Genomic DNA, 27,984 nt, shown 5'->3' with positions numbered 1-27,984 from the left:
ACCGGACCCACGGGGTAAAGAGACCGTCGTAACGTTTAGAATAAAATTATCAGTTTCTAAACCCACGTTATTTGACTGAAACACCTTACTAAGTATATTAAACACGTCATCGACTGTGACGTTATTAGCATCTTGAAAAGGAACCCAACCCTGTCCGTTTGAGAATCGCGTGGAATTAAATGTTATTCCCACTTTATCGCCCTGGTCTAAATTAGCGCACTGATTCTGTATTATTTCCGATATCGCAGCTTTTACCCAAACAAGAGGATTTTCATTAAAAGGTACCGGGTTCAAATGAAATTCCGTAGAACGACCAACAATCCCGAACCTACACACATTCCGCACAGACTCCCTTACGATAGTGTATTTAGCCATTATTTATTAATTATTTTCAGTTGTTTTTATTTAAAAACAAAGAAATACAGAGGTTGAATACGTCTCCTTCCCTCTATTACCACTTATGTTAAAAGAAAAAAAAATGACACTAATTATTCTTTTAAAATCCGGTTAGCGGATTGTTTGTTCAGACATACAGACTTGTTAGGACTTGTGACCGACTTGCTTCGCCCCTTTTTATCCCTGGAATATAAAAAGCCTCACTGTTTCTCTTTCTACTTTAGTTTTCTTGAAATCTAATATGGTCACACACGTATCTCATTCAAAAAAAAATTCAATAAATATTCACTTGAGGAAAATTAAAAAATTGAAGGATCAAATTAAGGTGTACGAAGAAAAGAAAAAATTGGTAAAACTCCTTGAACGTCTGCGGATTTAAATGTAAGTACCCGAATTTAAAAAAATAAAAAATAAAAACAAATTCACCTACCTTTATTTCGAGGAAGCACAAAAATCGATGACAAACTCACCACAAACCAGTTCACTTGGTAACAAGCAAAAGAACAATAATAATCACGTATCACGTATCACGTATGAAAACAAAGTTGATATTAAACTGTTGATCGCGTTTGGTTTCCTTTAAATACCAAAAAGACTCCTAAAAATACAGGACCGAACTTGAATTGGCTTAGTACTGCAATTTCCATATTCGGTGATAATATCTAGTTAATTATAAAAAAAAAAAGATTCATTCCTATTTCAGCTTTTGTAAGTCTGCACTGATCAAGAGAAAAAAAAAATGAGGTAGAAGAAAAAAAAAATAAATAAATAAATCAGCCTAATGAGTGCGTAATTAGTAACCTAAATTATACTAAAATGTTTTTTTTTTTCGAGGAGGATCAAATTCATAAAATACGTCCCTGCATGATAAATTTTCTCACACTTTTCGTATTCTTTCGCGGGTGGCTCTCGATATACCTACCCCAAGACCACCCCATTGAATAAAATAAACTCATAAAACTTGCAAGGTTTGTTTTATTTTCTTTGTATACTAAAACACACCGCCGCTTTGTGGGTGGCTCTCGATTTACCTACCCCCGAGACCATAAACACTGCAAATTCTGTTTTCTCACACAAAGTCGTAAAAAGACACATGCATCGAAATGAGGCTTAAGGGTGAGATGATGGTCAGTTTTGGCGCCGAACCTTTTACCCGCATTTAGTCGTCGATGTTCAAACACTGCCGCTTCGTGGGTGGCTCTCGATATACTTAGCCCCGAGACCATAAACACTGCAAATTCTGTTTTCTCACACAAAGTCGTAAAAGACAGCTGCATCGAAATGAGGGTTGAGGGTGGGGTGATGGTTAGTTTTGCCGCCGAACCTTTTAGCCTCATTTAGTCGTGAATGTTCAAATGCGCTTGTAGTGCTATATTAAAGTGGAAAGTGTGTGGTAGATCCAAATATCGTTTTATTTTCGAAACGGTCAGTTTTGTGCTGCTTGTGATTTTTGGTTACGGTATAGTGAGACACAGTTTTGTTTGACAGCGCGTTTACTTTTTTTCGAGAGATTTTACCATAGAGAATGAACGGGTAAGTGACTAATTAGATCATTATTTGTAAATCTGCGAGTGAATTATCCTAAAGCCTTTAATTAAGTAATCAGCTGCTGTTTATTGACGAATAAGTTTGGCAAAATTTTAAAATAAAAATAAAAAGGGAATGCCTCTTCGAAAGAGCAATAAAGCAAAGGCCTTTTTTTTACCGATAATTTTGGAAATGCCGGGGTTAATTTTTCTTTTTTTCTTCGCGTGTAGCCTAGAGAAGACAATTACCTGATTCAGTTTTTTATCTGCATTATACAGGTGCATCGCAAATGAAGTTTTACATTGCCAGCGCTGCATGCTCAGGGCCGACACTGTCTGCCCTGAAGCGATATTCGCATGCAATGGCGTCGAGGCGCATACGTTCTGCGCCTCGTGTGCCGATGTGATTGGGTGGTTACAAAATGAACCCCCGCTACTTTGCCCCTTTTGCGGGATGATTGTTTTTCGCTCCAGGGTGCTGGAGCGAATGGCTTTTTTGGGAGAAAGGTAAATGTTTTTGTTTTAAAAAAAAAAAAAAAAAAAAAAAAGGAAGCAAAATAAATAAATTAAAATAACTCGCTATATTCTTGTTCATCATAGAAGACGCCAAGAAATGTAGAGGATGCCTGGCCCTCCACCCTTAATCCCAATTCAGGAGATCCCGAAGTAACTAATTTCACCCCTTATTTTAAAATAAAAATACTAACAGTTTTTTTTTTTCAACCAAAAAAAAAAAAAATAGCTTCCAAGACGTAATCTCCATCGGATCGAGCGAGGAGACAGCGGAATTCCCACACGATGGCGGGGAAGTTAGACCGGGTTCGCCAAGCTCGGGGAGTAGCACCATAAGCTACATTTTCGACTTGGCGCCTCCCTTGGATCCTGAGGAGTCGGTCGATTCGGGATATGAACAGGAACATATTTAAAAAAAGTACGAGCGGGTATTTCCACGATAACGCTGACACCGTTAAATTTCTAATTTTCTTTTTGCAGATTCCGGAATATAAATATTTACTCGTTACCTCTCGTGTTTTATTTCCCCTGTCCTTTGTGCGCAATAAAAGTACAGTTTGTACCCGCCTGGGTACACATTCGCAGAATTATATGTTTTTAAAATAAATGTTTTGGTCAATATTCACTAGGTGGGGTTACCTTATTAAAGAAAATCTTATTCCAAGAGGGGACACTAGTTTACATTCGAACCGGTAGAGGGTGCAGATGGTCACGCGAACAATATGATCAAGTCTCATTGACGCCATTGCTTTTCTTAGGGGTGGGAAAATATCTGGGCTCTGATTGGCTTCGCCGCCATCGCAAACTAGAGGTGGGGAGATTGATTAATCCGCATTTCTTGTTGCTTATCCAATGGGAGCCAGTTTCAAGGGATTATGGGTAAAGGGGGAGGAGCTAAAGAGTCGTGGGTAAGGAGGACACGCCCACAAAAGGGAGAGGAGTGGGATTGTCCCCAAACATACATATCTCTACTCGGGATACATCGCAATATAAAAGAAAGTGAGATCTGAATCATAGTCTTTCAGTTCTAACGAATTTTCAATAATAGGGGGACCCATTTTTCAGTTTTTTTGAATTTGCGGCGCACCCTGTATATTATTGAAAAATTGTCACGAATAAAAGTTTATAGGGGCGTATCTTCTGCTTTTTCTGGTTCAAGAATTTTTTTTGTCTCGTAAACAGTTTTTGAAAAATGATGTTTTTTGTAGACCTTTGCACGCGCGATTTTTTATTTTTTTAGAATACTTCCTGACCCCCCAGTCCCCCCATTTTCAATAGGTCCAAAAAACAGTCAAAAATCGCGAAAAAAAGATGAATACAGGCGTTATGTGCCTCGTGGAGGGTTAAAAAAGAGGCGAATTTCAATTTCTGAGGCTTCAACGGTTCAAAAGTTATTCAGGAAAAACCAAAAGACGACAGACAGGACGCTTTACAAACAGACAAAAAAAATTTTTTTTTCGACGGTGGTCATTTCTGTACCAACGGCGTTCCCATAGGACTTACCGTTACCGAGATATAAGTTTTTTATACGAGCGCAGATACTTTCGAAAATTCGATTTCATCCATTTTCGAAAGTAACAAGATTGGGACGATCCAGTTTCTCCCGACATACCTGCATTCTTAAGTAATGGCAAAGCTTTTCAGACGAAATACAATTTATAAATAACTTAAACATTAACCGACATGTATTATTACCAACTCCAATGCTTATCGAAATGCATTGCTTTTCTGATGCGTCTCAAATAGCATATAGAGCATTTACTTAAAAAAAAAAAAAACGAAAATGGCAGTGTAACCACAAGGCTGTTGTACGGAAAATCGCGCGTAGCCCCGCTTAAAACACTTTCCATCCCAAAGTTAGCGCAGCTCTTCAAGCAACACAACTTTGCGAAAAAGTTGAGTAGGCTATTCAGTTCCAAATTTTAAATATTTATTTCAAATTAAGGAGCGAAAACTGAGAAACAGGGCACTGGTGCCAATAACGAACTTTAACAAATTGTATAAAAAACTCTTGAATTGGTAGAGAATCGTGATGTATCCGATTTTCTCTTAACGCACACAATCAAATCGAACCTCATTCCACCACGGTCTTCTCATCACGGTGGTTTTTGAGAAAATGTCGTTAAATGAGCGAAAAATAATTTATTGCGGATTATGGGAAAAACTGTGCTTACGTTGAAGAACTTTCTACGTTATTTGCTCAAGTCGAGGCAGCACCTATAACACCTTAACACCATTGTCCCAAGATCCTGACCTTTCCGTTCTAACCCCCGGTTATTTTCTGATCGGTCAACCTCTGTTATCCTTACCTCACCACGCCTTCAAATCGGTTGAACCAATTTGTGAACCTTCAGAAAATATTTCAACTATTTTGGAATCTTTGGTCTCGTGACCATGTTATAAACCTTCAGCAGAGCTCAAAATGGAAAGTCAAATAATGGTACGCTGGCAATCTAAATGTAACTAAGTCAATGCAAAATGAAAGCAAATTCTACCTAATATAACCGCAAAAAAACAACCGAAATATTTGAATTTATGTTGGTACACATGTTCCTAACCTATGTTTACAGTTTCAGCCAGTTTGCACTTTTACTTTTTTTTGTGAGTCACAAGCGTTGGGTGTGTTTTATGTGCTCGCCGATTTTGTGCTGTAAAAAAAAATTGAACAAAGAATGTGCAAAAAATTTTGTGTTGCAAAAAATTGGAAATGTTGACAACGACATATGGTGAATCTACTTTGACCAAAGAAAATGTTTATAAGTAGTACAACCTGTTTAGTTTTAAATTCTCGAGACCATTACATCTAACAATGTATAGGGGAGTGTTGTATGATACCATCGTTATTCTAATCTTTTTTGTACCAAGAAAGAGGTGTTAAAAAGTTCAATTTTCATATTAAGGAGTCGTCCTCCTTGGTGCACCCTTCTTTTTCCCTGGAGCGATAGTTTTTATATCGGTTTTCATTGATGGTTATGTCTTCTACTGCATCCTTCACTTTTGGATTATTTTTTCATTTTCTTCTATTCATTGGCGGAAAATACACTTCCGATTTTCAGATTTATATTTCAACTCTGATTTTCATTCGAATAATATTGCTAGCTAAACTTGTTTCCATAAGTATTAATTCTAGTTGATATATTTTTGTTTGTGTTGTTTGCAGGTAGAAGTGGGAGATGTGATATTAAAAGTAAACGAAACAGATGTGATGAAATACAGCACGAGAGAAGGTGAGTAGTTTTTGTTATTATTGCAATTATTAGTGGGTTATAATTGGATTGTAGAGAGCAGTTCAAAACTTTATAGTGATATTGATAATATTTTTTCCCTATATACGAGAAAAGAGAATTTAAAAACGTTGCTGTCTGGTTTTTCATAGAGAGTAATTTAAATCAAATTTTGCAACAAACTTAGAATATCGCGCATATTAAACAAATATTTATAGAACAAGTACAGGCCTTTTCGTTTCCCTTTTTGTGTTTTTAAACTGTAAGAGATAAGATTAAGTATATGCAAAGTTGCGTATTTGGTTAATTTACAACCATTTCAAAATCGTGAACATTCCGATTAGTTTCGCAGATGTCTGGGAACAAACGAGAACCAGCAATTTCTTTTTAATTTTTTCTTGACCTACAAATCGGCATTATTACATTTTAAGTACGACGTCTCTGTTTGGTGTGTCCATCATCAACGTCGCTATGGAACACAAGCATTTATGTCAAACAGTTGTTGTTAAAGTGTCAGTTACTACAACTTACTTACTGTGTTATGTAATTATAGACTTAGCAGTAAAAAAAATATTTTCAAATGTATCAAAAAAGCGATATGTTCAGGCATTTATTACAATTTTCCTACTGTAATAACACAGACCAAAAATATTTTGTGATTTGGAAAACAATGTTTTGGGTTTTGGGATGACGCGTCGGGTCTTGTGTTGAAGACAGTCCGTGTCGTGCAATTGTGTTGATTATGACACTCCGAAATAAACCGTTATTTCTTTAGACGGTAGGACATTACATAAAACGAGAATGGCCCAAATTTCTATGGTCCTAACCTTAAAATAGAATTCCATAGAACAATGTCTCGACTACATTTTCTCCACTTACTTTAGGGCTTGATACAACTTCTGGTATTGTAGACACAATCGGGGTTTTCAGGGGTGTAAAATTTTGCATAGAATCTGTCAACTTATTACTAACATTAACGTTAGGCAAAGGTGATAAGGGATTATTAGCAATGAATTATCAACGTGACGAATTTTCCTTTGAAAAGGTATCCTGTACATTAAAATCTTTAGCAATATCTCAATGAAAATTTCGAATATCGTATGTTTTATATTATTGTTTACTAACTAAATAAATTGAATGACTTAATATTTTTACAACTTTGCCTCTGCTAGACTTTCTTTGCCATGGACAGTCTGATTCCAAGAACACAAATTAGTTTTTGGAAAAAATTTTGTGCTGTTTTTTATTCTGAAAAGGTTTCAATATATCAAGTCGAGTTCGAGAACTGTTGGCGGTGTTTTTCTCTATGTATATAGAAAATTCAATAGCCTGGTTTTTAATACGTATTGACTTACTTTCCCTTTTTTTTACCAAAAATAAGACCGTTTTCAGGTTATTTTTAATAGTTTCAACACTTCTTTCAGCAAGACCGTTACTTTATGGGTGATAAGGTGGAGATTTTATTGGTTTTATCCCATTTGCCTGACAAAACGCAACAAATTCTTGTGAATTAAACGGTGGGCCGTTATCAGACAATAATTCAACAGGGAGCCTGAAAATAGAAAACATTTATTTTAATTTAATTATCGTTTCTTTTGCATTAGTTTGACATCTACCCATTTTGACTTGTCATCAACCAGAATCAGAAAAGTAAAATCCTATCTATGAAAAAGTCAATGTTAACCCGGAAAAATTATTTGAAGATTTTGGCCAATGCAGTAAAGTATCACTATTTGAAAAACTCTGAGTGATTCGACAAATGTCGCATAAACTTATAAATTTCTACATTTTAGTATGAACTATATTATAGTGTTGCTCATGGAAAAGTTTCATCTTGCAAGGATTCTGGTATAATAAATCTGTTGCCTAACAACTTTCGAAGGGCATTCAGATTTTGTATAATCAATTGCTTTTACCAACGTCAAGTCTTTAATAATATCTTTGCGATATCGTTACAATGAAGCGCATCTTTAAGATTAAGTTAAAGGAGAATAAAGAACTAGGTATGTCAGTTTCACAAGGCATTGGTGAACGCGACAAACCATCTGCATTTGCAAGTAGTGTTTCCTTTTTATACCTTTATTTCTCCAAATATATATTGTAAAGCCTGATGATACGAGAGAAAAAGCACCTTTAGCAAAAAATGTAATGTAGTGACTATTAAATTATTACGGCCAATTTATAAAGATGTTGTCAAGTAAACTTAGACCTATGTAAGTCAGGAATTGAATTTAATCGGACGAATGAGTGTGAAAACGCGTTTCATATGAGAAAAAACTTAGTCACGTCAGAAAATGTTCTTATACATTTTAAACCATCCTTACCAATTTATGTCACGTGTGATGCAAGTGGATACGGAGTTGGGGCTGTTTTAAGCCATGACATTAATGGTGATGAAAAACCAGTATTATTTGCATGAAGTACCCTTTCAGAAACAGAAACAGAAAAGCTGAAATTGAGAAAAAAAAACAAATACAAGGGCTATAGTTCTATGATTTGTGGTGACCTTAAAATTATGGGACTACTTCTAGCTCAGAATGGGACAGTAGAAACAGCCAACATTGGGTGAAAAAATCTGACCAAAAATTGTTAGTTTAACTCGCGGATCAAAAAATATTCTTCACGAACAATATTCTTATTGAACCACGAAAAATTCTCTTACCACTAGGACTCATGAAGCAATACGTTCAAGCTTTAAATAAAGATGGAACATGTTTTAAATACTAATAAAATATGGAAAGTTTTCCACTATTTCAGATGGAAAATTAAAGTAAGGAATTTATAAGGCGATGAATGAAAGATCAAATCTTTGTGCATGGGTTTCATTTACTGATGTAATAAAACGTTTTCTAGACATTATATAAAACATATTTTACACTTTTTATACTCACATCTGGACTACTTTCTCGAAAATCTTGGTGCCGTGAGGGAGGAACAAGGTGATAAAACGGTCGATGAAACGTTGCAATCATGGCAGATTACTGCTGGTCATTAAAACGGGATAACTCGGCAATGGAATATACAAGGAAATCCATAAAACGAAGTTTTTTGACCAAGAGGGAGAGCTCTTCCAAAAACAAATGGACTTAACTATTTTTTGAGACTTTGTTGTTTAATTTAAATCTTTTAATTCAGTTTTTGTACGATTAAATATTAATCGAGATTTTCATTTATTATTTTTTATTTTTATTAATTTTTAAATAAAATACCTTACGCCATAGAGGAAAATGCTTATCAAATTTGAATTTTAGAAGGCTAGAATCAAATGTCAGATCGAAATCAACTTTCAAAAGTTTAAAAATTAATGTGATGTAATGTAATTAGTTGCCAAAGTACAATGTAAACTGTAATATTTGACAAATGCGTCAATTAATGGCCACCTTATTTGTGTATATTTGGCTTAATTTCAATTTAGTATGGTACATGCATTTTTTCTGAATGACTATCTTTTTAATGTTAATCTTTTTAATATTAATTGAACAAGGTTGTCAGTTGCTTTCTTTTTGGTTCGCGATAAAAAAATATATTTATACGTTTATTTTAAAAATATTTTTATTTTGCGACTGTAAAAATTAGTTATTAAAATACAATGTAAACTCTAATATTTGGCAAATACGTCAAGACGCTTTGAAACAATAATGCTTTTTGTTTCATGGCCACCATATTTGTTTGTGTAAATTTGGCTTTATTGTCAGTTTCACCAGTATTGTTTAGTGCGATACATGTATTTTTTCAAAATGGCGAGTTCTTGCAAAATATTCAATAAAAAATGCAAGCCTTGATTTAATAAAATGAAGTCAATGATGGGCACACGACATCGGAACGTCATACTTAAAATTTAATAATGCCAACATGTAGGGAAGAAAAAGTTGCAATAAGAAAGTGTCATCGCTGAAGCAATTTTATGTCAAAAGAAACGCATTTTTCTTTCGTCTTGAAGAGTGTTCAAATTTTAATTTAATTAAAAGAGTTCATAATGTCGAAATATTACCACAAGCCACATGAAAATTTATGAAGATCACGTCACAAATTCCAGTTCTGCTCTATTAAACTCTTTGAGTGTTAAACCAGTCAGCGCACCGTGGGGATAATAAATTCTTTAACGCAGAGTTAGTCGAAAATGTAGGAATAGCCAAATATTCCAGGGAGTTCCTGCAGTCTTTTTTGAAATTTGGTATACCGTACTTTTTAAGTATGTTTAATAATGACAAATTCATAAGGCGACTATGAATTTGGTCCTTGGAGCAAAATTTCTTATTTTAAATAAAAACTAAACAAAAGCTTTTCGTTTCCCAGGAAAATGACTTTCAAAAATTCACTGTGCTGCATGCCTATCCTATTTATTCATCAAAAATTGAGAAGTAGGCCTTGAAATAGAATTAACAATGTTTTTATTTTGTTGGCAACTTGATATTTATGGTGTTTCTTTGTACACATTGTCTCTGAAGTTTTTTTTTTAATATAGTTAGATAATTATAGAATTCATTTTATTTACGGCTATTGCAATAGTGGCTCGCGTGCCGCTGTACGGGAGTACGAAAGACGGTTTCTACCAAGACCACAATCACAGAGTATTTTGGAATATATATTTGGATCGTTTAGTCGATCTCAGTGGTAAGGAACGCCTATGGGTAATTATGATTATAAAATAGCAGTAAGATTCCTGGCAGGTATCACCTTACAAAACAACTGATATGACAAGTTTACTGATGTGTCATTATCTTCAAATCGACATATTTTAAAATAAACTGCTATGAAAAGCAAAAGTTTTGCCGTTATTTTTCACTTTTGTGACGTAGCTAAAGAAATTACAGCCTTACAATTATCTAAAAGTACAGAATTTAAGATCCGAAATTTTTTCCAATCATTTAGAATCTTGGCTGTAGTTTCTCAATCATCAAGATATTTTGACGGGGCAACATTTTCAAGAGATAAGGCTTTTAACAGTTACAAGGCGCATTCCTGGAATAATGTGAATTCGAGGTTTGTTTGAAGAACGAACGTTCAACATAGGTTTTTATATCAAAGTTTGGCCAGGTATCATATTAGGTATCATAATTAATGACATCATAATATCTTTTGATTTTGCCAAGTAGATTGAGTGCTTAATTAAATTTCCTTACCATAGGCCGAATAGTTCGAGAATATTCCCATACGTACGCGCTTGGATATTTTTTTCAACACGATGGAATATCAACTTTGGGCAGAGTGTAAGAAACTGTTTGGATTAAAATTTTGTTAATGTAAATGCAATAGGTGTCATTCACAAACATAGATTGATGTTGCGGAAATCACATTAGAACATTCGTTTCGAAATTCTCTGTGATAATTGAAATAAATAAAATATGAAAATAAGATCGGGAAAATTAACAAATAATAAATAGGATTCAAGGAATAATTTTCAATTTTTGATTAATACATTTTAATGAATTATATTAATCAAGTGTACATATCTCTCGCAACAGAACAGAACTTTTCATGAAATGAAAAGTTTGTGTTTTTTTAATGGAGCACAATGTCTGTCTTTACTCATTTTATTAAGCTTTCAAAAATATGTAACTCATTTGAGCTATTTGAAATACAAATATATCTATAATTTTGTTAAAAGTGGCTATGGAAAATTCAGTTTTTTGTTTCACAAATTATATATTACAAGAAGTGAGTGACCTATTTTGGATTAACATGAGCACAGCAGAATGAAGAGGGGGCATAAATTAAAATAATAATTTCGAAATGTCAAGACCGCTGAAATGGAAAGGGACAGACGACTTTTTTTTCATGGCCTATTCATAAAAATAAAATAAAATAAAAGATATAAGCTTGCTATCCGAAACACTTCGTATGTTTTACATATTTTTGAAATGCTCATAACAAGCAAAGTAAAATTATTAAAGTACATACAGAGTGTTCCATTAAAAAATATGCAAGTTTATTGCTCCTGCATCGGTTGTTGATAAATCTAACTTGCTGACGTTTCATTTTGTCGATTTCTTCAGAGCTTAATTGAAACTGGTTTGTATTCTACCCTGTACCTGCTTATATACTGTTTGAGCTAGGCGGAGCTAAAGCTAAGATTGTTTGTTTGTTTAAAGATTTATATGGATTCTCGGATTTTTATTTGGTAGCAGAATTGATGCCATTCAAGAATTTTAGTAAGGTCGAATAAGATTTGATGTTCGGTTTCATGATTATGTTCTGTAACTCCTGATGATGGAATTAAAACATCTAACATCTATTCTCTCACATACTTTGCGCATTAGGGATCTATGTCATCCGTTACAAAATACACTTCAAAATAATCTCCCAAAGCCACTGTGCTCCTTTCTAACATTTAAAACATTACTGAACCGACATCAAAAGTTCTTAAGAAGCATTCCATGCGGAATACATTCGAAAGGATGAAAAAAATCAGTTAGATTAAAACAAGATGAAAGAGCCTTAAGACGGCGACAGTTGCCGAGCATAATCATGATAGCGGGCGTTAAATATTGCTAACCAAAAGTTCTTGCACGTAATCAATTCCTTTACCAATTCCATACAAATTTGAAAAAAAAAACAATCTTAACCGCGACTCAGTCACATGAGACAATGTTCATGTCCATCCTTTACCTCCGTCCCCCTCAAAGAGTATATAAGCAAGTACAGAGCAATTTCAGTTGTGAAGTTCTGAAGAAGCAAATTCGAAGAAACATGAGTACGCCACATTTTTTAACTTTTCGAAAAGTTAACACATCTAAAACCGAAATGCAAAGGATGTGTAGAAATGCAAAATTTCAAAATCACCTTGTATCTAAAAAACCACGGCAGCGATGACATTATTGTTTGAGCCATTTTTCAATTCCCAAAGAAGGAGGCTTGGGGCATGATCAATGGCATGATTAATAAAGGAGAAGAATATACATCAAATATACAAAAAAAATATATAATAAAATAAAGTTTTATTATTAGTTTATAAATAAATTCAAGTACCGTAATCCTTGTAAAATTCTGCAGTAGCAGTGGGGACGCAAATTAGGTGTCGTTGAAATTAAATTATTAAGAACAAAATATACATGTGACAAACTTTTTTTACTGTTTCACTGTCGTCTTAGGAGTAAACAGCTTTTTAAATGTTTTTCCAAAATTTCTATTAAAATGAGGCAACTTTATAAATGTTTTATTGTGACAAGTAATCAAAACAACAATTAAAATAACTATAATATGAAAAATAATACAATAGGAAGTAAGTATATAAATTTTTGGCCTGCAACTGCTCGAAATATTTTAAGACATTTGGTGTAAAAATTCGAACGAGGCTTTTCTCAGGCTTTACTATAATAGTTATCATTATATTTCTCCTAAATTAAAATAGCAGCCAAAAATAACTGTTTGAATTTGCGCCCTCTAGCTGAAGCAATTTAAACCAGTTTGTTAGAGGTATGTTTTTCTTAAAAAGCATGGTTTCCTCACCCAAACGAGAGCTAATTCCCTCAAATATGTTGAGCTAAACTAATTCTATAGGTATTTCAATTAATCACCTTCCCCTTCCCCGACCTTATTTCATGCGATACATTTAAAAGTGACGAATCAAAAAGCTACAGAATTATACAAGGACTACAGTGGTGATTTTCTATTTATCAACTTGTAATCAAAAATCATTCATTTCACTTTAATTATTAATTTTTAATTTTTTAATTTAATTTTAAATTTACCGCAAATATTTATAATTCGTAGTCTCGGAGATACAGCTATTTAAAGTCATATTACACAACCCTTAATAAAATATCTCGTCTCGTATTACATATTTTAAGTCTTAAAAAAAACGTTACCTTTAACTTGCTATTGACTGGTTTTCCGGACGCTGCTTTCTGATATGTGGCGTCTTTCTGAAATTTGGAACTGTCAAATTACCGTCCTTTCTGTTCTGGATATTGTTTAATAGCTTCTGGCATGCGCATTAGTAAATCTCTTATTCGCCTAGCAAATTACCTCACTTGTGTGGAAAAAGGGTATTAGCTGACTATTTTGAGTTAAATTTTTACCAATTTTGCTAAAGATTGTGGAAAAAATTCATTAACGCATTCTACAAATCATCCGTATAGTTATTTACAAATTTTAAAAATTTTTTGCTTTTCGGGTAAAGGTCCCTCACGGAATTTGAACTGCTCACTGTTATCCGATTTGTTAAATTTGACACGCCATCGACTTGCACCACCCACAGCAAATGTGTGCGATTCGAAGGACTTCAAAAATATTTTTGAAAATATTCACTACTGATAACGGTTTTTTCAGCGCATCGCTTTTAAATTTTTGCTTTTTTTCCAGTGCTAAAATGCCTTCGATTATCCTCAGATCCTGTTACGCTTAAAATTAAACGCGGTAAGAAACATTTCATATCGATTCATTGAGGAGGTACAGTTTTACCAACTGTGCTCTAAAACCAAATTAAAAAAATATAATAGTTGGTAGAACCGAACCCGTCAATTTTAGCATTTTTTTTGTAGAGGAGGGTCCACACTGTGACGTGTTACATAAACATTGCTATTTAACATATTACATGTTATATGTTAGAAAACCGGGTGGTGTTCACATTAGAAGAGGCATTATTTTTGAAGAACACAAACGAAAGTGGCGAAAAAGTCGGTTTTGGTGGGTGATATAGATGGAGGGTCTCGCACGACATTGCGCCTTGATATTATTTTCTAACTATGATAACCAAAACCATCTAAATCTATTGTATATAGTCCAGTTAATTAGGTAATAGAAAAAATGTCACAATGGAATCTTTTGTAACAGGACCAGAAGGTGAAAAATGTTTTTACCTTATTTTTAAATAGAAAACAAGTAGCTGTTTTTTTGGTCTATGTAACTAAAGTTATCAAAACTTGTACCATTTTCCTAATTCGAAAGCTCTTTTTTGTTTTTTAATTTTTTTGTAGTATAGTAAGTTTATTTTCGTATCTATTTTTTTTTGCAAAGCTTGCCAAAAAATTTTTAGCAAAGATTAGTAAAATCTCCATCAGAAAATGAGAGAAAAGAAGAAGAAAATCTGCGCCTATCTGCGCCTTTTTATTTTTAACATTGTCATGTAGTTCAAATTAAGTTTTTGGAAAATTTTCAAAATATGTTAAATAGGATTCTTTTCGTCTTCTTAGAATGCCCATCCATTACTGGATGTTGGCGATCACATGGGCGTATCCTCTGTCTGCTTGATTTCCCTAGTAAAACACCCTTGCACCGTCCATATTGAATTGTTCGCTTCCTGTCCATCTGCTTTCGCAGATTCCGAGAATGGAGGTATTATTTCTGTTCATCTCCCGAATGGTATTAGCTATCTTCCTTGCTTCAAACAAGGTGCGCACATTCCATGTTCCAATTTTAAAAGTTGTTTATTCTTGACCCCGGGGATTCTTAGCACCCTCGTTTTGCCGGAGACTGAGGGCCGTACATTTTGTGACTCCATCATGTGACTTTCTTGGGATTTTGGGATTAATTTTCCCGTTGCCTTCCTCATCGCTGTGCAAACGCCGTTGTCGTGGTTGCCATTGCTCCGTTTGTTATCTAATCTACAACCATTTGGAATATACTTACTCCCTGCTTGTAGTTAGTTCTGAACAGCCAGCTGCCCCTGTTCAGTGCTAGTTTTTGGTTCGTCCCGGCTATTTCATTTCACCGGTATCACCTATATCTTAGGAGGCGTTTCCCTATCCACCACCCGGAGAGGCGCCGGATGGGGGATTAGCAACCCCACAGGATTCTTTTAAGACACCACTATTAGTTGCAAAAACATTGGCCCTATTCTTCATTTATTGTTTTTTTTTGTGTAAAAAAGGGATCACTACTTTTAATTATTTTAGTTGTGTCGTGTTAGATCGTCAATATACTTATTTATTTTAATTTTTTTCATTTCATTTCACGTTTTTGAACTTTCATATATATTTATTTTCCATACTATACCCTCATTATAATTTGTAAAACAACATATATTTGGAATTTAGTGAATAATGAACGAATGATGCGTGGATAAGAGCTATTATTTTTTTACAAATAGTCTTAACTTTTCGATACCTGCCTTGATAAAATTTAAATATTGCACTTCATCAAAACCATCACAAAGTAGTCTACAGCACACTTATTTTGGCCAAAATTATTTATTAACATTTTTTATTGTGAATCAACTTCAGAAACGTGTTTTGCTTGATACTGTTACTGCAAGAATACTTTTTATAGGTGCATCAATATATGTATCCCAGAATGGTACATGTGCTCCTCTGAATAAACCTCTGTTAAGAGACAGAGCTTGATTAAAAAAACTAACTAATATAATGCCTGTCTGTGAATCTGGTGGGACATGCATCAGCGTGTATCCATCACTGACTAAATTTGAGAAGAAAATATTGTGTAACACTTTTTTAAAATTGCGGCTTTTTACAGTCGCTTTACTTATTGTATTTGGAAAATCATTGGAGCACAAAAACACTGACTGAAAGAAAAACTACATATATGTGTATTTACAATTTTACCTACTTCACAAATGTTCACTGTCCAACTCTAAGTTATCCAATTCTAAGGAATCCAAAAAATTGTCTAATTTCCACGACTCTATCAATCTTCTAATTTATCCTCATGAAGACTGGCTTCATAGGGATTCAATAAATCTTGAACTTCAGGTGGCTGCTGTTTTACTTTCAATATTGTTTTGTTGTTTTAAGGGACAACCAAGATATGAAGTGGTCTAAGTATCCATTGCTCGATTAAATATATCGGTCAAGTTGCTTTTTCTGGCATGAAACTTGCTATCCTGCTTTTATATCTTATTCTTTCCTCACCAAAGAAACCTATCGGCAACACATGGTGTTGAATGATTTGTTTACTATATACAATAATTTTGTGAATTGCGGCAGGCATTGAAAACTATGGACATGTTTCCATGAAAATGTGACCAGTCTCGAAACAGTACGCCTCAAACTTAGATAAGTTTATTGGAAGCTGACAATTGAGTGCGATAGGAATAATCCAGAAACTATTTATCGAACTGTCACAAAATACCTGTTATTTTTGCGAATTCTTGAGCATTAAAAAAACACGGCAACACGGCCAGCCGTCGTTTGGTAGATTCATAACCATTGGTTTTTGGCTTATCAAAGTGCAATCCTAAATGAGGCCAAAATAGGTTTTGGATGAGCTTTTATCATGAAAGATGCCTTATTTTCTGACCAACTCACTTGCCAGATTTTTAATTCAATTCTGTAAGAAATAGTGCACGATGGACTGAAAAAATCTTATCCAGCAATGCAGGGGGCTTACAACATAATGAAGTGCATTTTCTTTTGTTGCAGAGTTATAGTCTTCAAAATTATTAGTAGTTAAAAATTTTGCAGGTGTTGCAACACAAATTGGGCATGCCTGACTTGAACGAGTGTTTGTGAGAATACTTAAGATTTTTCCATCAATCAAAGTCAAGTGTAAATCAAAATGTACGAAAACATGAAAATTGTTGATCCAGGTTTGGTATTTTTGAAGATCTTTAATTTCATTACCTAGATTTTCTTTCTCTTTCATGACATGATCTCTAGTTTCTTTGACATATTCCAGTTTCAACGGCCTGTAAAACCTCAGAGATTGTGGCATTTCATTATTTTAGAAAATAATGCCATCTGAGCTAGAGAACTTCTTGTATTAGTAAAATTCTTTGTGTGTTGTGGTTAAGAACATCTTGCAGGGGGACTTTGGCCGTTGTCTCAGTAACCCAATCCGATAGCCAAGTATTGTTGTTTCGTGAATATGTTATCAAGTATAAAAGCAAGCGCTTCTTGAGAGCTTTTTTGGTAGCAAATAATTCTTTTTTCATTTTTGATGCACGTGTCGGACTTCGTTTGGTCTCTTTCATAACACACGGCCACATTAACGCAAAAAATAGTAGTTTTTTTATGAACATACTTCTTATATGTATTGGACAATTTATTTTCATTTATGCTATCTAAAAAAGGTTCGGCAACAGTGGATGGCTTTGCCAATATTTCTTCTTCAAACCACCAAACATTATAGAGTTCCTGATTCTTGAACCTGTAGCGACCTAAAAAAATGTTTCTCTGTTGTTTGCAGTTGATAGCAAAAAAAAGTACGCAGACCGAAAGTCAATAGATAAGAGTACCAAAAAACATTAACCTCAGAGTTATCACTTTTAATCATTTTTTTATAGCCCTAACAAAACTTCATAAACGCAGTTTTTTTTTAACGAAAAATACACTGCGTCATATTTATATCTATTACTAATTAAAACAAGCAAATATTTCATAGTCCTGGGTTATCACTAAACATCACAGTCGAAAAACGAATAAAGCCTTTATTAAAACAAGCAAAAACTTGACTTTCAAAGTCAAAGCCAACTTTGTGGTATCGCCTCACAGTCGCCAATGCATTTTTTATCTAAACTATCGTAGTTTGCCGTCTTTGCGATACCAGCCATAAGTTCGCTTTCCAGAATTGTCTTTTAGCCATTTAGCCAACATCTAGCAAGTTATAGAGCAGCAAAATTTGCTAAATATGACTGAGAAATACGAAATATATTATATAACTTTGCTATATAGCAGTGTTACATATCAAGTGTCAACCCTCCTTAATGACATACTTTTTGCTGCTTTTTTAATCGTGTTGTAGTGTATCGTAACGAACCGTTGATATTTTTGTCGATATTTTCGCAAGTTGTGAGTTTGATTTCAAAGGACTGACATTTAAATCTATTTTTACAGGAAAATGTCTTGTCAGTAGGAGTTTAGTTATAGTTTCTTATAATAAGAATACATCTAAAGTCCAGTCAGATCGATTGTACAGTTACGTCTGTAAACAATTTTAAAAATATTTTGTTGTAAACGTAGATAAATAATAACCAACACTAAAACACTGAGTCACTACGGGTTCGCGGGTGCAACCCCACACCTAAACTGTAAACGATTTTAAAAATGGAATGCAACAATTGAAGCTAAACGTTCACACAACGACGCGTATATTGATATTAAAGAAACACAATCACCATAACTGCCGCACACCGAATGCTGGCGCGAAAAAATCCAAATTACTCCGCCAGCCTTGATGCGCTGACCCATAGTTTCTTACGGAACATTCTGTAGCATAAGTCAGGTGGCTGATTGCGTGTAGGGATATTCCGATACTAGTAAATACGAGTAGGTACTCGATACTTTTGATTCGATACCAAGTATTTATAGCATCGAATCAATGTTGCGATACTTACTCGATATCGAAACAAAAGTACTTGGTATCAAATCGAATCAGCCTCACCATTAAAAAAAAAACCGAACGCATCAGACAAACATAATATCTGATCTATGGTGACGCGTTGTCTCGCGCCAGCCAAGCCGAACTCGTCCGACTTCACTCGACCGAGCCCGAGCCAAAAGCGAGAAAGATGTCCGCCCTTCATTTTTTTTCATTGTCAACCAACATAAATTGTCAAACATACAAGAGATTGCTTACTAATAATTTTATATATTTAATCATGGGCTTATTATTCCAATGTTATCATGGAGTTTTTTGTTTAAAGTACGTGCTTAACGAGACGCAAACCTTTATAATAAAAGTTTTCTTTTCTTTCTTAATTTTGTTTTAATTATTGTTTTTGAACGTTCATTGTTAGTTTCCTTAAAATAAATAAAAAAATAATAAACTGATACATATATATAATATATATATATACAGTTTATAATAATATATTAATATAATATATATATATATATATATATATATATATATATATATATATATATATATATATATATATATATATATATATATATATATATATATATATATATATATATATATATATATATATATATATATATATATATAATACTTTATGAGTATTTATTTGAGTAGTATCGAAAAAAGATTTGAGTACTATCGAAATGAATAGGTATCGATACTTTAATGGTATCGGAACATCTCTAATTGCGTGTTGTATTCGCCGCGCCGGTAAGAAATTGCAGTTGTCAGTTTTGAAATCCGTATCAAAAGCGCGTCAAAATCAATTTTTTTTAACTAAGACAAACGGATCATTTTTGATTACGTCACTCTAAGTGACGTAACTACACAACTGCTCCGACTTTAGACATGCGCAGCCAACAAATTAACCCTAGTTTAGTCGTGATTTTAATTAACACGTTTGTTAAAATTTTATGTTAATTTTGGACTAGTGTGAAATAGAAAACAGAAAAATGTACGGTTTTTGAGGTCCACTAAGTAACTTATTTTTTTTTCATACATAATTATACAGTTTATTTTTTTCATTTTTAGTACTGAGATCTCAGCAAAGAATTGTAGTTTTTAAGTTCTCAAAACCGTTTTCAGTTTTTTAAAATTTGATTTAGAGTCTTCAATCAATATATCAGAAATACTGATTTTTGGTTGTTTTTTTTTTAATATTCGTAAATAATAATCGTAGTCGAAAATGATCAGAAGTTTTACGAAATTTCAATTCACCACTTTTCAATTGACAGGACAATTCACCGACAATTGACCACTTCATAACTGAATAGTCAAATTCGATAGAAATGCTTTAAATAACAATTGTAGAGTGTTATCTATCATTATTATAATCTTCAAGTAAGACCCGAATAAGATACTTCGCGATTCGGGGAATCGCAATAAAAATATTCAATCCATTTAGTTCTCAGAACGACGGAATGGCGACGTAACGCATAATATAAATAAATATAACATTCAAGTCAAAAAAAATTGACCGGTCAATTCCAAATCTTTAGATATAGCATATGATATTTTGAAAAATAAAGTTTTTTTATTTTTTTTCTAATTCGTTGTTTAGTTTAACTTCTTAATACTGAATTCGTTTCCTTTCCTATAGATCGCCTATCAATATTATTAAAAATCTCACTTACAGCAGCAAATTTTGTAAACTTCCTCTATATACCGAAATGTCGGGGCATCGTGTAGGCTTTTCTTCCTATCCAGCAATTGGGAAATATTTCATTTTGGCAATGTCTAACTAGTTGAGAATTATGGGACGGGGCGCCATAATGTTCATATCACTGTAAATGTTGATAGGTCTGTAAATTTAAATTGAATATTAAACTAAATTAAAAATTAAACTTAAAAATAATTGAATAAAATGAAAAAGGATAATAATAAATAAAAGAATTATTGAGCGCACAACACCATACCAAACATTGAACCCAAACTTAATTTGTAGTCTTTGTTCGTTATGATGTGGGTTTTCTTGCAATCATAAATGTTTTGGTTATGGCGATTTAATACGCCAAAATATTTTCGTCAACCTAGGAATTTCCTAAAACTTTTGTAATTTTCATTTTCTATTATAATTGATATTTATGCAAATCGCCGAAAGTTTTTTTAAAAATGTGGTAGCTGTCAAATATAGCAAAAGTAAGAATGGATTTGAGTAGAGCTTACAAAACTTACAAACAAAATGTTTCCGAAATCGCTGTAACTTGTAGGTACAGTGCATCCGAAATAAGGTCCCCTAACCCCTTAACCCAGAAACTATGAAAAAAGAATAATAGAAAAGTTGCATAGTTTTGTCTAGATATTTGAAATTTTCATATATACAGGATGTTGCAATCATCTGCGGTTTATACCAGAATTCTGATTTTAAATGGATCACCTTGTGTATTATTGTATTTTTGGATTTCTTGGGAAATTATAGAAATATTTCGTGAATAAAGTTCTATAGTTAGGTCTAAACATTTTCGAAAACTCTTATGCCAAAAATGACGTTTGCAGGCTAAAATAATTGAAAAAAAAATCTTAGAAGGGAGCCTTAAATATTTAGTTTTGGATGGATTCCTTGTGTAATAGGGCCGTCATTAATATAGGGTGAGCAAAAATGAAGTACAAAAATAAATTATAAAAAACTTAAAAATTCGATTTTTCGAAAAAATCAAATTAATTAAATCAAATTATTTATCAACGACAGAGAACTCGTGTCAAACCAATATATGTTGTTTTGCAAAGCTTCGTTTTTGTGATTCCCGATTGTCTACTACATCCGTTTTATAGAATTATTACAATAGGAAAATGTTAAATTGTCCATTATTTTTGAATCTACATTTCTGGACGGACCACCTTATACGAACTCACATTAATCTTTAATTCCAAATTGGATAAAAATATAGAAGTAGGGGTTTTGTATTAAAAAGAAAAAGAATATTTTTTATAATTTAATTGTTATACCTAATTTTTGCCCAGCCTGTATTATTTGTCTCCAAAATATCCACAATAAGCTCTTTTCCGCAAGGAATCTATACAAAATAAATTAAAAAATTAATTGTATTTATTAATTAATTGATAATTAAAAATGCAGTAATGTATAAGGTGTTCTATTTAAAATAAGAAAGTTGCTAAAATATCCTGTATCTTAACATTAAACTGTCAGACAAATATGATTACATTAATTTAAGAGTATTTTTATGAAATACCACGTTAGAAAGTTTGCTCAAAAGAACATCAACTGCTTTCTGTGAATCTATAAATAGCACCCAGACAATTTTTTTGATCCACAAATTTGTTAAGCTGTCCCATTTAAAATGATCGAGATTACTTCCTATACAACGTGAAGTAACATAACAAAGGATAACGGGGATCTAGTTTACTACAGTATTTGAAATTTTATTGTTACTAACCTTATGAAGTCGTAATGAATGCTTTTCGCGTTTATTTGTAAACTTCCGATAAACTAACATCCATAATGAGTCTCCTTGTTGCGTCAGACCCGAAGATAAAATCAACGATTCGCAAACACCTGGTTTCGACCGGCAACTCTGGATACCAGCAGCTAAACAGTAATAACAGGCCGGAGCCCGGCGTGCACAGGTCACGCCATGCTACCAACGGACGCTGCCCCCAAGCCGTGGCAGCGATTTCCCCTGACCAGGAGCCCCTGTTGGGGTCCTGCGAAATCGACAGGCTCCAGTGGCAGCCGCTGCAGGTGGAGAGGGACCGGCAGCAGCAGCAGCCCAAATTCGAGGCATACATGATGACGGGGGAACACATTTTGAATATTTCGAAGGGGGTGCCGCAGTCCACCAGCATAGTTCCAAAACAACAAAAAAAAGTAAGCGATACTGTTTCATACTGTCAAAAAATTCGTCATTAAACTGATGCTACTTTTTCTTGATGAGAATCCTTTTAACAAGTTAAATTAGAACAAATTATGTTCAGCAATACTATTTGCAAATCTTCTGGGTTTCTCTTGCATCGGTTGTTGATAAATCGAACTCGCTGATGTTTCGTCAATCATTCGTTCTTCAGGGCTTTGCGTTCTAGTCTGTACCTGCTTATATATTGATTGAGTTGGGCGGAGCTAAAGGAGGGGCATAGATATTGTCTTGTATGAGTCGCGATTCAGATTGTTAAGAAGAATTGATTACAGACAAGAATTTTAGTTTCATCGAACAAGATTTAATGTACAGTTTCATGATTGTGTTCGGCAACTGCTGATGCGTTTAATTGTCCTATTGCTAAGGATCCTTCATGTTCTCTCAGAATAGTTTTCATCCTGTCTCTCCAATATATTCTTTGGCGCATATTCATGGAATTACTTAAAGATCAATTACACTTCTTATGAACTTTTGATATGTGGTCAGTAATGTTTTGAATATCAGCAAGAACCATAGTTGCAAGGGTGTAGTTGCTTTGGGACTCATTTTCTTTGGGAAGTTGTGGTGGAGTGTATTTTATAATGGAACGATGAATATCTCTATTGTGGAAATTATTTGAAAAAAGATCGGATGTTAGGTGTTTTAAGTCTGGTTGTGCGGGTTTTACGCCTCTTTAAAGGAAAAGAGAGTTGATATCTGATTCTTTTTGTTCCTGATGGTGATGTAATGCATTATGGTATCGGTCTGTGTGTTTAGTTTCTCTGTACACAGAATGACCCATTGTCAGTTTGGATTTTTAATTTAAAACTATATCTAAGAAAGGGAGATTGTTATTAGTTTAATTTAATGATAAAACGTATGTTAGGGTATGTAGAGTTTAAATAGTTAAGAAAATCTCGGAGATATTCTTGACCATGGGGCCAAATAATAAAAGTATCAACATAGCGTTTACATTGTTTTGGTTAGTTCATGTCCCGACTTAGACCCCCTCTCAAACAGTATATAACCAGGCACAGAGTAAAATGCAAACCAGTTTCAGTTAAGCTCCGAAGAAGTCAACAGGATGATTGGCGAAACGTCGTAAATAGTAGTACAAATAGTCTTTAGAAGTTTCGTTGAAAAAAAATTACGTAATGTTTAGATTTTCGCAAATTATTTATCGATTTAGCTTGTTTGGCAACACAGTACCTTTAAGAGTGGTAGTTCTATATTGTAGGGTGTTTAAATTTAAATGTAGGTTTAGCAAAAGGTGTCCATTCCAATCCAATTGGCCATTAAGTAATAAATAAATCTCATTTTGTTAATCTTCATTGCTTCCAATAAGTGTAGTTTGCAGCTGTTTGATGCACTATGTCAAATATGAAAGTTGTTATTATAATTTTGCATTTCTGAAATTGAATAAATGGTTAATTAGAATCGTGACTTTTATTTTTATACGCTCTTTTAAGTTCGTTAATGCGTTTCTTGAAAGTCCTACCTGTCTGTTGGGTATAAATTTTAGGATATAATCTAGTTTTCAACCTGTAGATTCCGGATTTTTTGGTTTTTTGGGACTTATTTATTGAATACTTTATTAAATGCTTTCTTATGATGTTTCCAGAAAGCCGAATAAAATTAATTAAAAAATTAAAGTATTCGAACAACACTATTGAGGAGTTAAATCGTTTTTTGTTAGGTGTGAACTGGCCAACTTAAACTTATTTTAGCTAATGTAATAAAATCTCAACATATCAAGATTTCTCACCAAATGTTTTTAGTAAAATCAATTAAAAATAAACAGTCATCCATTGATTCCTTAGACATATTTCAGAAACCAGTTTCTTAAAGCAAACCTATATCAACATATACAATATTGTACCACTATGTTATAGAAAAAAAATCGAAGCAGTAATTACAGATTCTTCACATTTTAATGATAAAGAAAATAATCTGACTTAATTATGAATCCCAACATCCTAAATTATTTTCATTACTATTGGAAAATATTTACAAACCAATAAAACCAAATGACAAAAGCTCAAAAATTCGGAGACTACAGGTTAAAATGCGAGAAACTTTCAAGAAACGTATTAAATAAAAGCATTAAAAATTAAAAGTTAGGATTTTAATTATGTGATTCATTCAAGTTCAAAACCGCACAATTTTGAAACATATTATTACTAATATTATTAATAATATTATTAAATATATTATTACTTAAAGACCAATTGGATTTGAATGGATCCCCTTTGTTAAAGCTAAATTCAAATTTAAAAAACCGAGAATAACTATAATTAAGACTTAATATTTTAATTTAATTTAATTGGACCGTCAAAACTTGCAATTTAATTGAACTGTCAAAACTTGTGTTATTCCCAATGTCTGGTGAGACCGATCGTGCTCTAAAAAATAAATAAATTTTGTTTTCGAGACCTTACGAATGATGATAAATTCGTCATGTGGTAAGTCATTTAAAATCATTTTTAGGGCTCTATCTAATGATGAAAATATTTAATATGGCGCCCAAAAGAGCCCAAAATCTACCGTGTATCTCGAAAACAAATTAAACAATTCTGTTTCCCTTTATGTCATCATATTCTTCTTAAAAAAGTGTTCTAATAATGTAATAAACACCTTTTTATAGATATCTGTTAGGGTGTCCGATACCCCATGCTATCCTATCCTTTTATATTGGGTACACTCATAAGAAAATATAGTGACCCTACTACGGTAAAAAGTGATGTGCTCATGTAGCTACTAGACACATCGGGGCCCTGCTTTTGCTGACAATATAGGAACTCATGAAGCAACTATGTAAAAAATTCCGTTCAACATGCGGTTGCGCGAGTTTTAAAATTTGGCCGCTGATACATTGTCAATGTTTTTCTATGCGACATTTTTACGGCAGTATTTTGTCAAGATTCTATTAAATTTTCAGGCAAGAAAGGAGTTAAGATATGGAAAAGCAGTACAGAATTGCATAAGCCACGTCGGCATCAATAAATATAATTCTGTAATTAATTTGCCATTTTTGTTTTTTAAGCTCTGTAGATACGATGCATGTACATGTACTACATGTATTTTTTCATGTAAGCTAGTTTCTTTCCAATTTTTGCTTGCCAATTGGCGCAGTATATAATTATGAAAAGTGCGAATGGACAATTTGTTTAAAAAATTATAGGTTTTGAAAAATATAACCAAAAAAATCAAAGAATATTATGAACAAGTTAGTTTTGGAGAATTAATAAATTATAATATAATTATATATTATATATAATTATATATATTACATTTTTTTAGCGATTCAAAATACATCCTCATATCTCTCATTTCTAGTATTGGGATTATGGATATTTCTTATACACCCACAAATCATATGCATGGTAAAAACATTTTTGCAGAAAGTCTAGCCACATTGTTTATTGTATCATAATTTCAAAAACGAAATGGCGTCGAAATAAGCAAGTGCATTTTGCTAAAAAAAATGCATTTTGTCTGCCATCAAAATATTGCCAGTTAAAAATTATTATCTGCTAAAAATACATGCAGAAATACATGTAGAAATTTAGCTATTATTTAATTTGCTCGGAATATTTTAAAAGTGTAAACTTACATGGAAGTCTAAAAGGAAGATGTCCTATTAAAAAAAATCCAAATGCACACTCAAGACTGTGGTTTTATAGACATCATTGTGGTTTAAGCCAAAATTACGACTTACCTTTAATTGTAATAGCATTTTATATAGTGTTTTATTGACTTATTTTGAAGCTCCCGACATTCAAAGAACGAACACAATATACAAATATAAATGAATAAATAGATGAATTAATTAATAAGGCCTTTATTGAAAATAATAAAATACATTGTTAGTAGAGTAACTAAATCAAAAATTTCATTAACTGTAAATTCAAAATTTTGCAAGAAAAATATCAATATTTTTGACTTACAAAAAGTTGGTAACATATAAAAATAAAAATTAACCAACAACAGTCAGTTGGGGGTGACTCATGCGTAAAACATCCACTCCTTCTCTACGCAAATATCACAGCCACCTGCGGCGCATCATTCTCTAACGTAGCAGGCACTATATTATCTTATAGCTATATGGGTGCGAAGCAGGTGACTGTGATATTTTCATACAGAAGGTGTTTTGCTCATGCGTCACCTCCACTGGCAACGCCAACCACCCAACTGGCAACGCCGAACTAGGTAATTGCTATTGTCAGAGAATACTAACAATCTGTGAAATGGTTGTATTCATTTTTGGTGTTGGTGATTATATCCGTAGCTTTTTCGTGTTTTTCTGAAAAACTTCTTGTGTTTGTGGTCAAAACTGTAAGGAAAACAAAGTGCCTATACACGAGTAAGTGTTGCCTTATGTACTAGTTAATTTAAAAGATTTAAAAGTGGTGTCTATAGGACTCCCACTCACAAACTTGTCTAATTTGTGTTTTCAATACTTGCTCCAACACGAAATTGCAGCAAGTGTAACAAATATGAGGACCTAATAGGATCTTAGACAAACCCGAGTGATTTAACAAACTGCAAAATAGACTTGCATATAAATGTCCGTTTACTAAACAGAATTCCCTATATTTATAGGTACACTTAAATTGCTACATAAGAAAGATGGTCGGATAATGTTTTAGTGTACAAGAATTACAGGAAATATAAGAATCAGTTCAGCTGCAACAGGAAGGATTTAAACGATATATCGTTAAGATATTTTTGGGAAGTCTGAAGGGATTAAAGGAAATTTTTGAGAATTTCCGGGAATGATATGCAACTATTCAAAATTTTGGGGTACTTCATTTGTGGGTAACTTATTTACCTCCTTAGGGAGGAAAGGAATACTGCAGTACGTACACACACAATTTGACACGGATTAAATAGAAACAATTCTATCAATAAATACTGATTTTATTAGTCTGCCTGTTGGATTCGGGACAACTTAAGTAGGCAAACTATTATATGCACCAACTTTTGAAGAAGAAATCCTTTGCTTGTCCTTGACTCGTAAGTCGTAAGTATCACCTACCTCCCTTGTGTGAATAACTATTTACTACAACAAGTTTTTCTTTTTTTTTTCAAAGAAACTTCCACAGGCTACTGTAATACTTTTTACAAAACTTCTGGATTCCTCCTGCGTCGGTTTTTGCTGAAGCGAACTTGCTGACGTTTCGTCAACCATCCTGTTGGATTCTTCAGAGCTTG

The 27,984-nt window shown here is 33.2% G+C and overlaps 1 protein-coding gene across 5 annotated transcripts in view; it reads left to right on the top strand.

Annotated features, from left to right (window-relative positions):
• LOC132701590 (PH and SEC7 domain-containing protein) overlaps positions 1-27,984 on the top strand; it is a 119,570-nt gene that overhangs the window by 17,473 nt on the left and 74,113 nt on the right. For all 5 annotated transcript variants that reach the window (XR_009618791.1, XM_060669664.1, XM_060669661.1 and 2 more), the window contains exons 2-4: positions 5,596-5,662; positions 13,964-14,017; positions 22,402-22,745. Coding sequence is in view for 4 of the 5 variants with exons in the window: in XM_060669664.1 (XP_060525647.1) it covers positions 5,596-5,662; positions 13,964-14,017; positions 22,402-22,745 (465 nt within the window). In the remaining variant the exon portion in view is untranslated. The remainder of the gene's footprint in view (positions 1-5,595; positions 5,663-13,963; positions 14,018-22,401; positions 22,746-27,984) is intronic.

The sequence above is a fragment of the Cylas formicarius genome, unplaced genomic scaffold (assembly GCF_029955315.1).
Source record: "Cylas formicarius isolate icCylForm1 unplaced genomic scaffold, icCylForm1.1 PGA_scaffold_4__25_contigs__length_36172078, whole genome shotgun sequence".
Classification (NCBI taxonomy): Eukaryota; Metazoa; Arthropoda; class Insecta; order Coleoptera; family Brentidae; genus Cylas; species Cylas formicarius.
The sequence above is the reverse complement of the archived record's forward strand: the minus strand, read 5'-3'. Positions and strand labels throughout refer to the sequence as shown.